We start from the raw sequence: 14,694 nt of genomic DNA on the forward strand, positions 1-14,694 counted from the left end.
TCATCATCCAACTCAGACATAGTAAAAGAAGAAGCATCATACGGGGTGGATTCAAAGAAGGAAACATTAGCAGTAACAAAGTATTTCTGTAAGTCAAAGGAATAACAACGATAACCCTTTTGTGTGCGGGAATAGCCAACAAAAAGACACTTAAGAGCTTTAGGATCCAACTTTGAAACACCAGGACGATGATCACGAATGAAGCAAGCACTACCAAACATCCATGGTGGTAATACAAACAAAGGCATAAAAGGAAATAACAAAGAAAAAGGAATACCACCATGTAAAACAGAGGAAGACATGAGGTTAATAAGGTAACACACAGTCGTCAAAACAACATCAGCCCAAAAAATTTTAGGCACTTTCATCTCAAATAAAAGAGACCGAGTGACTTCCATTAAATGTCTATTCTTCCTCTCAGGCACACCATTTTGTTGTGGAGTGTCAGCACAAGAGGATGATGAATTATACCACATTGAACCATAAATTTAGCAAAGAGGGCAGAAAAATACTCATTAGCATTATCACTACGAAGAATATGCAAAGGAGTTTGAAATTGAGTATTAACTTCATTTACAAAAGCACAAAAGATGGAAAATAACTTCGAATGATTTTTCATTAAATAAAGCCAGGTAAGCCTGGAATAGTCATAAACAAAAGTAACAAAATAATGAAAATCCAACTTGGACACTACAGGACAAGGACCCCATACATCTGAATGAACTAAAGAAAAAGGTTGGTCAGACCGTTTATTGATTCTAGGAGGGTAACTCACACGGTGAAGTTTCCCAAAGTGACAAGAGTCACAATTCAAACTAGAAAGTAATCGAAAATGACTATCTAGAAGCTTCAAATTCTCCAACGACGGATGACCCAAACGACAATGAATCTGGTGAGGTGACGCGACACTGGAACACGTCATAGATGAATTGTCCTCAAGTATATATAGCCTCCCCCCCCCCCCCCGGGCGATTCATGACCTCTACCAATCATCTTCTTCGTTGTAAGATCCTGAAACACACAAGAGTCAGAGAAAAAGGTTATGAAACAATTATAGGTTTTGGTAAACCTATTAACAGACGAGATTGAAAGGAAAATTAGTTAAATAAAGGACTGAAGATTAGGACAAAGAAGATGTAATAGGAACAATACCAGTACTAGTCACTTTAGCTAAGGAACCATCAGCTAAAGTAACACTAGACGATGATTTTTGGAAGGAGGAAATTATACCTGAGACACCAGTCATATGATCCGAAGCCCCTGAATCAATGATCTAGGGACGAGAAGTAGCAACCGAAAGACATGCAATGACATTACTTGTCTGAACAAAGGTGGCAGTTGGAGGCTGGGATGACTGAGAAATCTGAAATTGGGTCATTCTCCTTATCAGACATCTTCACGGTCTTAACCTCAGGCTGTGGAGATGTAGAGATAGCAGACTCAATAGTAGTAGTAGAGTTGACAAACTGTTGCTGAGGTAGTTTGCCACGAAGTTTCCAACAAAAACGTTGGATATGTCCTGGGCGACCACAATGGTGACAAGTCTTCACTGAACTGGAACGATCAGAAACACCCTGAGTACCCAAAGAAGGTGGTTTACCAAAACCAGCCCCGCATCCACGGCCACCACCACCATTACCATTACCACCATTACCGGCCCCACTATTGAGCCCACGGTTGGGTAAAAAAGTTGCCAAAGCTGATGTGTCAACTGGAGTAGTACTCTCACCACATGTAGAACCCTGGAAAATGTTTCGGACAGTGTGGCTACCTTATCACCACCAAGAATTTGGGAACGGACTGAATCAAACTCCTTCCCAAGTCCTCCCAAAAATCCCATGACAGCAAGCTGCTCTTGCTGATTTTGCATTTGTTCCACATTAGAAGTAATAGGTAGTAGAGAATTAGTTCCTTATACATCCTCTTGAAATCAGCAAAGTATTGGGTCAAAGGACTACCTTTTCGATCAGCCCTGCGAGAAAGATTGTTCTGTCCAGAGTACAGAACATTAAGATACTCCCACAACTCCTTGACAGTGTCAATGTGTATCACCAAATCAACAATTTGGCTCTTCATAGAATTCAGCATCTATCCCAAGATTCTAGCATCAACAATATTTCTCACACTTCTTTATTTATCATTTAGAATTAGATCATAAAAAAAACGGAGTTTAAAATCCAAGATCTTACCCTTTCCATTTCACTTTTATTGTTTGGGTTTGTGACCAATGGAAGTCGAAGACGAGTCAGACGACAGCCCATCAGATGATTGTATAATGGGTCATCATCAGGTTTAATCTTGAACAAGTGATCCTGCTGATCATGTGCGGTCAGAACCAACTTCACAATTTTCTTCCATTGTTTAAAGTTGGTGATCCCCTCCAATTTCTTTTCAGTGATATGACTGGAGGAAGAGAAAACTTCAGTCATCACAGTTTTTGAATTGTCAGACATTATTCACAGCCCAATCAATGGAGGAAAATTGCAAAAAATATGATGTGAAAAATCTGGAAAATTCGATCCTCAAAACCCCTGACAAAAATCGATTTTGATAGAAACCCTGGCAAAAATCGGTCTCAAAAGTTGGTGATCCACGTAAAATTCTGCTGCCCCAGTAGCTTCCGAAAAGTCCAGTACACTCCAAAAACTCCAGCCAACAAAAGAGAGTGCAAAAAACTAACAAACCAATTTCTCCCCCTAGGAAAAATCGATCTCAAAATCCTGACGGGTGCTGCTGATTTTTTTCTTCAGCTTCCAATGCAATCTCCACTCCATCAATCACCCACAAATACAAAGAGAGACCTAGTTCTTAATTTAGAACATGAACTAGTCTCTAAACAGTCCCAAAACACAGCATAGGGTGCTGCACCCCTTCAAACAAAAAAATAGGAGAATCCGCAAAACCTTCAACCTTGCACGACCACTTCAATTCCAATAGTGGACTTAAGAAAAGAGAAGAAGACAATAAAGGAAAGCTGTAACAGTGCCTATAGCTCTGATACTATGTAAAGCAATATGAGAAAAAGAAAGAGAAAAACAGAGGAAGCCGAGAGAGAGAGAGAGAGAGAGAGAGGAGGATGTGCAACTTGGGAGTCACACCTTTTGTGTGATCTCCTACTAATCTTCAATATATATTATCACTAAGGGTAAAACAGGAAAAGAGACTAAAAAATAAATAACAGACTCTTCCCAAACTACCCTTCTCACCTATCTCTGTATTAGCACCTGGCGCTAATACCGAGACTTACATTAATAACGATAACAAACAGTAAATGGAACTACTGATAAATCACAGCAAATAATATGAGATTGCAGCAAGAATTTAATGGTATGAACAGGGACAGAATTTTTGGAAGGAGTTCCAAAATTTTTGGGACTCTAATCAATTAATCTCTGAACTAAAAACTAAAACCATGGGCAGCTTTAGAATGACTTGTGGTTGATGAATCTAATATCAAGACTGAAATCTCAGATATATTGACCCCAAAAAAATATTGAAATATTGAGAAGGGGGAGGATATGTAATCAGCTTCCCACTGAGTACTTGCTGGAATCTCATCAACAGAATTTGGAGTCTCACCAAGGTAGCAGTTGAATCACACAACCTGTTTCTGAATCCCACAGAAGAAAAACAACAAAGCCATCTCTTTATTTCATAAATTGTTGGGAAGCAAATAGGCTTACAACCAAGTAAATTGTGCTGAGTTTTAGAGGCTCGTTCTAACTAGAAACATGTCCTAAGTAGGACAACAACTACAACAACAACAACAAACTCAGCCTTATCCCAACTTAATGGAGTCGGCTACATGGATCCAAACAAAACAAGGTAGGAAAACATGGGGTCTAAACAAAAAAATAAGGGAATGAAGAGATGGGAAGAGAGGGAAGGGGGATGAGATGAGAAATGAGAAATGGAAAATGAAATACGAAAGATTAAAAATAAAAAGGAAAACGAAAGATAAAAGTAAAAGGAAAGAGGCACAACCCAGCAAATAAGGAGAATCTCAGCTAAATGGGGTCTGGTACATGGATCCTTGCCCTCTAGTACGCTCTATCCGAGGCCATACTTGGTACAAGACCTAGACTTTGCATGCCCTTCCTTACAACTTCTCCTCTGGTCATTTTAGGCCTGACCCTAGCTCTTTTAGTTCCTTCAATCAGAGTCATATCACTCCTCCTTACTGGGGTGTACCTAGGCCTTCGTTGAACATGACCATACCACCTTAAACGATTCTCTCGGAGCTTGTCATTGATCGCGGCAACTCCCAAGTCAGCTCTAATACATTCATTCCTTATGTTATCCTTTCTTGTTTTTCCGCACATCCATCTTAACATCCTCATCTCTGCTACACAAAGCTTCTTAACTGTCTAACATTCTGCCCCATACATCATAGCCGGTCGTACAACAGTCTTATAGAACTTTCTTTTAAGCTTTAAAGGAATATATCGGTCACACAGCATTTCGGATGCACCTCTCTACTTCATCCATCCCACTTTAATTCTCTGTGACTTCTTTGTCTATGATTGACCCCAAATATCTAGAATAGTCACTTTGTGGTATCTCTCTTTACTCAATTCGAACCATGTCAGTATCCATCATAGTGTGACTAAAATTACACATCAAATACTCTGTCTTCGTTCTATTAATCTTAAAGCCTCTTGTTTCCAAGGTTGATCTCCATAGATCTAACTTAGCGGTAATCCCTGCTTTTGTCTCATCCACCCAAAATGATATCATCGGTGAAGAGCATACACCACGAGACCTCATCTTGAATGCTCTTGGTTAGATGACTTAGATCATCCATGATAAGGGCTAAGGTTGATCCTTGATGTAGCCTAATCGTAATTGGGAATTCCTTGCCCTGACCTCCTACAGATCTCACACTAGCCACCACACCATCATACATATCTTTAATTACATCCACATATTTACTTGACACCCCTCTTTTCGCTAGGACATACCGGACTAAGTCTCTAGGGACTCGATTATAGGCTTTTTCCAGGTCAATAAAGACCATATGAAGGTCCTTCTTGCTATCTCTATATCTTTCCATGAGCCTCCTTAATAAGTAGATAGCTTCAGTCGTGGATCTACCTGGTATAAAGCCAAATTGATGCACCAAGATTTGAGTTTCTCTTCTCAAACGAGCTTCAATAACCTTCTCACAAAGTGTTATAGTGTGATTCATTAGCTTTATGCTTCTATAGTTATTGCAACTTTGGATATCACCTTTATTTTTGTAGATCGGGACTACAATGCTTCTCCTCCACTCATCAGGCATCTTTCTTGTGTTCATAAATCTATTAAACAGGTTGGCTAACCAATATACCCCACAACTTCCTAGGGTTTTCCACACTTTTATTGGGATCTCATCCGGGCTTGGTGTCTTGGCTTGTTTCATTTTTCTTAGGGTTTCTTTAACTTCCTCCACACTAACCTTTCGTACATATCTATGACGTGTGGTGTCTTGTTGAATAATGTAATCGTTCGGATCATTTCTCCTCGATCTATCTCCATTTAGTAGGTCACAAATATATTCATCCCATCTGTTTACAATGTCCTCATCTCTCGCCAATACTATTCCATCATCACCCTTAATACTCCTCACCTGATCGAAATCTCTACTCTTTTTCGTTGTCTCATTTTAGTTATCTTATACATAGCCTTCTCCCCTTTTTTTTTTGTTTAGGTTGATATAGAGATCATCATATTTCTTCGCCCTAGCCATCCCCACAATCTTCCTAGCTTCGTTTCTGGCATCATTATACCTTTTTTTATCCTTTGTTTTTTTAGTCCTTTGCCAAGTCTTAAAACAATCCTTCTTGGTCTTAATGGCTACTTGAACCTCAGTGTTCCCACCACCAAGTCTCTCTAGGGCCTGACGACTACCCTTCGCTATCCGAAGCACATCTTTGGCAACCCTCTTAATACATGTCATCATCTCATTCTACATCACATTGGTATCTCCTTCAAAGTCGCACTTTCCTTGTTTGACCGTATTATCAATAAATGTCTTTAGGGGCTCCTCTTTTAATCTCCACCGCCTTATCATAGGGTACAAAGGCTCCCTCCGCCTACACTTGTGTGTACTGAGGCACATATCCAGAGCAAGGTACTAAAACTCGGAACTCGACCCCAAGTTGACCCTGGAAAAAACCGAGATCTCAGTCGAGTTGGTGCATTTTTTTTTCAACTCAAAACCTCAACTCGGTGGGTTTTAGACAATTTGGGTCTGAAACTTGGTATTTAGCCTATTTTAGGCCATTTAAACACAATGGCATTATCAGATTTTGCAAAAATAAAGTCCAAATAGGAGTTTACTTCGGACCTTAAGTTGGTAGGCGACGACGTACTAAAATACCCTACTCTACACATAATTTAGTAATAGAAAGCAAGCAAAACATTCAATGAATAGATGAATAACTTAAATAAGCATTAGAAATGTTAAAATGATACATCAAACTGTTTAACAATGTTACAAGTTACAACTATCATCACATAAACTGAGTTTGAATCAAGTATTCAGTCCTCAGTAGTGCCACATAGTCTTCCCATGACATAGTGTTGCTGCACTGTTGCATATAGTGCTCCACAGCAAACATATAAAATTTGAGATGAATCTTGGAGATGTGTAGTTGAATCCTTCAAATGTGCAGCTGAATCAACTCTCCCGCAGGTTACAACTTGAAATCCAAAGGTAAAATGAGTCACAGCCTTCAAATGGGGAAGAAAATAGCTTTTGGACAGAACTCGATCGCGAAATATCTGTCGAGTTAGATGACTTTTAAAGAAGTAGATGGATCGAGATCTGGGTAGACCTCGAGATCTCGAGTTACCTGAGATCTCAACGGAGAAAATGTAATTTGAGCACTCGTATACCAACTCGACTCGATTTCCCAAGAAAATGAGATCTCGACCGAGATCTCGCGAGTTCTCAAACTATGATCCAGAGCCACCAGTCTATGTTGGGTGGTTAGGCTCTCCCCAGGGATTACCTTACAGTCCTTACACACCAATCTGTCTGCCCTTCTTGTTAGAAGTCTAAGTAGGACAACTAAAAATAAGAAAGAAAGAAAAAAAAAAAAAAACTCTCCAAGTCGTGGGGAGGTAGAAAAGGTATTCTAACTACATAAAATACTTAAGAGGATAAGATAGAGTTCTAATTATACAAAACTAATTAAACACCTAAAAAGGTGTCCCACGATTCTGGTTGTTTAGTGAACCAGAAACTGAACTAATTGTTGGCACAACTGAGTCAAATAAAACCACAAGGCTGAGTTGAACTGAGTTGCTACTGAGTCAGCCAGTTTCTCCTTGTTTCTTCTTCTTTTGTACTTTTTAAGGTACTTATACTGCTGATCTGCATCTAAGGACATTTGGTAACTAAATAGGAAAAAGGATGCAGAAGGGAATTATATTTATTGGACATGGGTGAACTTGGATTGAAACTAACAGATATGAGTTATAAATAAAAGGATGGGCAATTATGGAAATTAAGGATTAATGGTTTTTAAAAGAAACCCACGGTAGAGGTTGTCTTCATTCTTCAACCACTTGATGGTGTTTTGGCAGACCTGTTTGTGATGCAGATATGGTGTCTCCCATGACTGGACTAAACTCAACCCAAAAGGCTGGCTCGATACTGATGTTCTAATCGTCTGGTACTCTGGTTGCTTTCGCTGATAAGGAAGAACTCATGGTTACTACTGGAGTCAGAGCGTGATCGTGAACCTAGTGAAGTCAATAACAGTGATAGTGATAGAGAGTAGCAACATTATTACGTTTTTTCGTCTGCTCTTGTCTACGCGCAAAGTTTCTGACAAGGATGGAGTATTTACCAGACCAGAGTGAGATGCAACTACAGTCTGTGCACCATGGTAATCAACAGTGGTAGTTGTGCCAATGCTGTTTCTGAAGACGCTGTTTGCAAGCTTGGTTTAAAGATAGACACCGTGTCCCAACTCCTGACCCCTACAAAGTTGTATGGGTGGACATACTAATCTCAAGGTCACCAATCCATGCTTGCTCACGTTCTCTATTGGTGGGTTGATTGACACCGTGCAATGTGATTTCCTACCCTTCAGATGTGTCACATCCTCCTAGGGTGACCTTGGTGGGTTGATTGACACTGTGCAATGTGATTTCCTACCCTTCAGAAGTGTCACATCCTCCTAGGGTGACCGTGGTTGTTTGATAAGATGATAGAATATTGTGGTTATGACAATGCTTATTCCTTCAAACACGATGGACTCGAGATGAAATTTCTTCAAGCTAAGGACCTTCCGGCAATCATGCTTCAACGGCCAACCAGATCTTTTCTCCAGCGCGTTAAGCTGTTAAGTCATATGGTCTCCTCTGTCCTTGTCCAAACTCGACGGAATCAAGTTCTTTTCAGAGGAGGAGAATTGATGCAATGGCACTGGACTGGTTGGACCAGCATGATTGGGTTTGGAAACCCAAATCCAGACCCCTATTCCCGTTTTTGGTCTAATAAAGGCTGGTAGTGGTTCAATTTATAGTCTTTTATTTCTTTTATATTCTGATGTTTTTTTTTGGATAGGTTACGCAGGAATAGGAGATAAGAGTTTGAGTTTGGGTTTTACATTCCAGTTATGAGCCTTTTTTTTCCTTCATATAATTGCATGTACCCAATGATGAAACAGATTGAAATGCAAAATTGATTGGTTTTACTCACTGTGAGTTGTGTGATTGAATGACTCTTTCTCCCAGCAACTCTGAGTTTCCATTCAGATATCTTCCCATTCTCTCTTCGGTCCTCTACCACTGACAAGGTTCCACTATATGCGTCAGCCTCTTTTATCTACTTTCTATTTTCTGTTAGAGTGCTTGAAGCATCTATATAATATATATTGTAAGGGCCGTCATGCCTATATCAACAATTTTAAAGATAATGAGGAAGTTTAGTTTTATGCCATATTGCTGGGTGATATAGACATACAGTGGAGTGAGGTGAGATACCTTAGGTTAGTGAGAGACTGACCAAGGCCATAAGTGAGAGGCCTTGGCCATGGCCCCTCTTCTTCTTCTCTTCCATCTTCTCTCTAGTTCCTATTTGATTTCCACTGCAACTGAGTGTTAGTGTGAGGTACCAAGACTACTGTGAGAGTGTTTATTTTATTGTTGCATTCTCCACCAATTCCCTGTGGTGTACTGAAGACTTGGAAGCAGAATACTGCCTGCGGCACTGTTTGTTTGGGTTTTCTGGCAGTAACTTTGATGGTGTTTATCTCACCATCCAGCCATTAACTTAGGCAAGAGTCGACTTCGAACCAGGGAGAAACCAGTGACAGATTGCAGCCAGGATCAACACGATAAGGATCTATTAATGGTGTGCAACAGCAAAAAACCTTGAAGATGATTGGGAATTGAATTTGGTCTTCAAAGGGTATCTTCACAATAGTTTATTGCAGTCACAGAAACAGCACAGCAGTTTATATCGAACAGGGAAGGGAGGAGAAGAGAAGATATAAGAAGGGGGTAGGGGGATGGGCTTTCTCAGCCCTGGGTCTCTCACCCACAACTATGCCAGCTGTTGAATAAGGAATGTTCTCCCATAACTGCAGACAAGTATGGCCTCAAAATTCTATTATTCTATTCTGATTCAAGTACAACTGGTGGGGCCTATTTATAGCTTGGCCTAAGCTTCACAAAATAGAAAGTTGAAAATTAGAAAGTAATGAAAAAGGAAACTACTATAAGCCTCTTACAAGAGAATATTGAGGCTTGTTCACCAAGTAATCTAAGACTTGACTAAGTAAGACAACTAAGTAAACTGAAATAAAATTAGAAAGTAAACAAAAATAGAAACTTAAGTAAATAGTAACTAACTAAAAAAGGTCGTACCCAGTGCACAAGGCTCCCGTGTTTAGCTGGGTCTGGAGAGGGTCAAATGTATGCAGCCTTACCCCTGTTTCCAGAGAGGCTGTTTCTAGGACTTGAACCCGTGACCAAGCGTTCAACAAGTGAGCACTTGACCAACGCGCCAAGCACGACCTTCTAAATAGTAACTAACTAAATCAGCAATAAAGTCTTCCTTGTCTTGCTAACTTCAGTGGGCCCCACAGAATCTCAAATATTTGCTTGGATTTCCTTTCCATACAAGGCTTATGGACCCATAACACTGTTCATGTGAACAGTAGTTCGGGAACTGTTCATGTGAACAATATTTTCTTTTTTTGGAAGTCTGTTTTGTCTTGTTCTTCATGCTTCTCTCTGGGCTGGGGCTGCCTTAGGTGTTCCATCGAACAAATAAAAACATGCCACATCATCAGACCAGGCTGCCTCTCAGAACAGTTGAATCCACAACCTTGCTGGGCTGGTTTTGGGGCTTGTTCCTGCGGGTACATATGGACTTGTGATCTACATCATTAACTCCAGCTCATCTTCTAGTATGATAATCCTCCCTTCGATGGCTTCCTCTGATTGTTGTAAGTTCATAGCCATTGGATGGCTATAAGTCTCTTAGGTAACAACCTTCTAAATCTGGTTCCCTAGTTTTTAATTTGAACCACTGTCATATCCCTTGTTCTAGCCATCAGATGTGGATATAAATTTAAAGTATTAAATCTCTCCCATTCCCTTACCCTCAACTGGAGTCACAACCCATCAGAGTTACTGTTACTACAAGTTGCTATTTTTGGGGTATTGTGTTTAGAGTTTTGGGGGCCATTCTGTTACTGCCGAAAGTAGGGGATTTACCCTATTTTTTTGTTCACTGCTGGTGAGTTTTTGTTTTAGTACTTTGCATCTGATTTGTGGGTTATTAATCAAGTGCCGACAGTCCCTTGTTGTTAGCCTGCTGTGAGGTCTTTTATTTGCCTTTCTACTACCATTAACAAGTGTCTAACCTGCTGTTTATTAGTCCCAGTGATCCTAGTGTTGGGTTAGGTTATTAGCTTGTTGTTAGTGACATTGCTCCATATTTAGACCCTTTCCTCTTCTTGTTCTGTCTACGATCTGCATCAACCTAACACTCGACATGTCTTGGCTAGAATCCATGCTAAACAAGGGCTTCTAGAGGACAAAATTGACGTCAACAAACTTGATAATCAAACATCAGTCAATTTTCTATCAGGGTGTGGACAGAGATACTTATACTAAGAGTTATGGATTTCTTTTGGTGTAATAGGAAGAGTTGTAACCTCTTTCCTTTTCCATATTAAATTTGAATTTGTAATATGAAAGTTATTGTCACCATTCCTCCTGTGAATTCTCTTTGGAAAGTTCACATGTATACTTTCCCGAAAAGGTTAAAGATTGATCTAGTTTACCCCTCACGTGATCACTCAGAAGGGGGACTTATACTAGATCAGTAACCTTTCTTAGTGGTGGATGGAGACACCCAAGTTTGTCCATGTTGGTTGCAAGGGTTTCTCCTATATGGAGCTGTAATGTCATATTTTCATGTGCATTGAAATGTCAGCTGTCATCTGCTTAACATTTTATCTGTTTTTCCTCCCTATTTATCCATGTTTGGTTAAGCATTCCAGTTCACAGCTTCTTGTTTGTGAATACAGGGATGATGCAGGTCGGCTTGTTCGGACGGAAAGGTTAAGAACCAAAGATATAACACAAAGAGTAAAGATGAAAGGCTATTGGCAGGTATGGAAGTTTTCTACCCTGCAAGGGCACCCACACACATGCACACCTAGAGAGAGAGAGAAAAGACGGATTGATCCCAATTTATGCTGTTTGTCTATGGAAACACGTACACATGTACAGAACATTAATTTGTTCATATGCTCATGTGCTTTGGCATACAAGATCGTCCATTTTCAGCAAATTTAGACCATTGCGATAAATGTGGCACATTATTTATTTACGGGTGCAAAGTTTTTCCATGCCCTTACCTGGAACACCTTTGGTCCATTTTTTCTGTTACAGCCACGGGGCAATTCATTTAGGGCCCAAATTTGTTGGACTGGTTGTCCATGTCATCATCTAACCAAGTTAAATTTCGAACGTATATGACATCTCCACTCTTACTCTAGTGGTTTGGAATAAATATTTGAAAAACCAAGGCAAGTAAGCTCAATATAAACCGTTAATGAAACCAAGAGGGAAGCTGCATACATGGTAGGCACATGGTGGAGATAGGCCACCAAATTTGACAGGTAACTTGTCCAATGTGCCCCACATCTATCTAACAGTTTGACGACCAGTTCTTCAGTCCAAATGTTAATAAAGTTCAGGGCATGGTAGGAAAAATCAGTTTCATTGTTTCTTGGAATCATTTGAAATTCTGTATTGATTTGTAGGGAGGAGTCTGCTTGGCGTTTGCTGATGAGGTATTGTGCTGGCTCTATGGGACGGTTAAAGAGAGTTGAGTTTTGCCCCTCTTATGCTCTTTGTTTTACTCTCTTTTATTTATCTTTGCCTGTGACTTACCTTGGCTGATATAATAACAATTTGAAAATTTTATTTTGGCTCCAGATGAAGATTATATCTTGCAGTTTGCTCCTCCTTTCAACCGCTTAGAGCTTTTGCAAGCCCAGTCTTGCCCTGATGTGATTACCAACCATGTAAAAGCTATTGTAAGCATATGAAAGCAATCTTCAAAATTCTATATTTATATATGTGCTGCCCAAAGGAAATTTCATAGGTTTTATTTATTTATTTATTTATTTGCTCTTTAAGCTTTTCCACTTTAACTGCCATTCATGAAGGCTCCGTTTGGTTACAAGTGAAGTTGAATAAATTTTCATTGGCAATGGGTAATCATGTGAAAATGTAATATCGAAATGAAAAAGAAAAGGACCCTCCCTGGCAGCGTGGATCCTGCGCCCAAACACAAGGGGGGGGGTCTTGCCCCTTGTAAATGCGAAAAATCCTGCTCCTATTGATTCTCCCGCTGTGCTGTGATTGGCCCCGGCGCTGGCATGTCAACCATGCTGCCCAGCAAAGAATCCTCTCTCCCCAACAATTTCATACACTTGGGCCTGATTTGGTATGATTTCTATTTCAAATTCTGGGGGTGATTTCTATTTCAGAAATTGTTTGGTTTGATTTTTGCACCTTATTTCAGTGAAATAGAAATCAAGTGGAATAGACATTCTGAAATAGCCGAGGAGTTATTTCAGAATTTCTATTTCATTTGATTTCCCTCTTGCTTCACATGGTTAATTTATGGGCAAAGTACTAATTTCATGTTAAAAACAAAACACAACCCTTTTTCTTCTCCTAATGGTCTCACCACCACCATGCCACAACCAGCACCACTGCCACTACCCCACTGTTGCTACAACCACCATCCTTCCCAAAGAAATATAGAGAATTTATTCTTAGAAATCGAACTACGAAATGATTTTTTTTTATTTTTAAATATTTCATATTGTACAACCAAAACGATTTCAAATTTTTGACCAAAAATCTATTTGTTGACTATTTCACAAAATCAATCCGAAATTGAAATAGAAATCATACCAAATCTGGCCTTAGTTTTCTATCTTTTTGTTCGAGTTAATACACATTGAAGAGTGTGTGAGTGTGTTCGATTCTCCCAATCCGCCGCTTTTACAATGAGACTGTCAAGGGTGAAGTGAATGATGACAAAGGTTTCTCAAAGGTAATGCACTGTTTGAGAGGCGTACTCCACCAGGGGATTGAAAAATCGAAAGGGTGTCTCATCGGATCATATATTATTGTTCGTGTGAGGGATTGATATGTCATAAATGCCCCTCTCCTATTATCAGTTTTCAAAGGGGGTCCTCTCATTCGTCAGAAACTGTACTCGGTAGTGTGGGGAACCCTCTAAAAACCCAAAAAGGATAATCCATTCGTTTGCTAACAGGCTAGGTTTACTTAATTCATTTTAAAACCGATCCAACTTTGAAGAATCGTTGCCATGAATCAGCTGAATTCAAATCCTTTGCCATACTACAGGTTGTGTGGTGCACATCTTGTGGCACAGCAGAGGCCATGCCATGTGGCCTCTGCTATGCCACAGGATATGCACCACACACCCTGCAGTACGACAAAAGATTTTGGTATTGTATCAGCGGTTCCAGACTATTCCAATTGGAGCCAATGGTATCCGTTTCCGGGTTTTATAACCTGGTTTGTAAGTTCATCCAGTTACTGGAACAACGCTTCCTTTCAACTGATGCCCTGATGGGTTATTGTTTCAAAAAATGTTAATCTATTTTTTCCCAATATGTCAAATTTCTAGCTCATTCACATGACACCACTTTATAACATTAGATAGTGATCCAATTTCAACAGTAAGGTTGCTCTATTGTGACCAAGTGGTTAAGGTTTGAGTCTTTGGAAACAACCTCTCCATGAAGTGGGGATAAGGCTGCGTATATTATGACCCTCTTCAAACCATGCAGTGGCAGGAGCTTCGTGTATTAGATAAGCCGTTTTATAGTGACCAATTTAAAATATAAGAAAAAGAAGAAATAAAGATCTCAGTCCAAGAGTCTGATGTATGCCAGCTAGGGCTGCAATAGGGTCGGGTTTTATATAATCATAGCACAACCTTGAGTCCCCTTAGCTGGGCCCAGGCCCGACCTGACCTTGACTCAAGGCCTGAAAAATCCAACCCTAATCCGCCCTCAAGGTCGGGCTGGACTGACCCTGATTAGCCCTAACCATGGGGAGGGGGAAGGAAATGCATGGGCTGGAATGGGCCGGGGAGAAAATTATCAATTTTACGTAAAATAACACTATAAT

The 14,694-nt window shown here is 40.0% G+C and overlaps 1 protein-coding gene across 1 annotated transcript in view; it reads left to right on the forward strand.

The window, feature by feature from the left end:
• Positions 1–12,609, forward strand: part of LOC122638281 (NAD-capped RNA hydrolase DXO1-like) — a 39,594-nt gene extending 26,985 nt beyond the window's left edge. Inside the window, exons 11-13 of the mRNA XM_043831165.1 lie at positions 11,538–11,622; positions 12,279–12,342; positions 12,454–12,609. Coding sequence (XP_043687100.1) covers positions 11,538–11,622; positions 12,279–12,342; positions 12,454–12,566 — 262 coding nt within the window. The 3' untranslated portion in view covers positions 12,567–12,609. The remainder of the gene's footprint in view (positions 1–11,537; positions 11,623–12,278; positions 12,343–12,453) is intronic.
• The last annotated feature ends 2,085 nt before the right edge of the window (positions 12,610–14,694 follow it).

Source organism: Telopea speciosissima, chromosome 8 (assembly GCF_018873765.1).
Source record: "Telopea speciosissima isolate NSW1024214 ecotype Mountain lineage chromosome 8, Tspe_v1, whole genome shotgun sequence".
Lineage (NCBI taxonomy): Eukaryota > Viridiplantae > Streptophyta > Magnoliopsida > Proteales > Proteaceae > Telopea > Telopea speciosissima.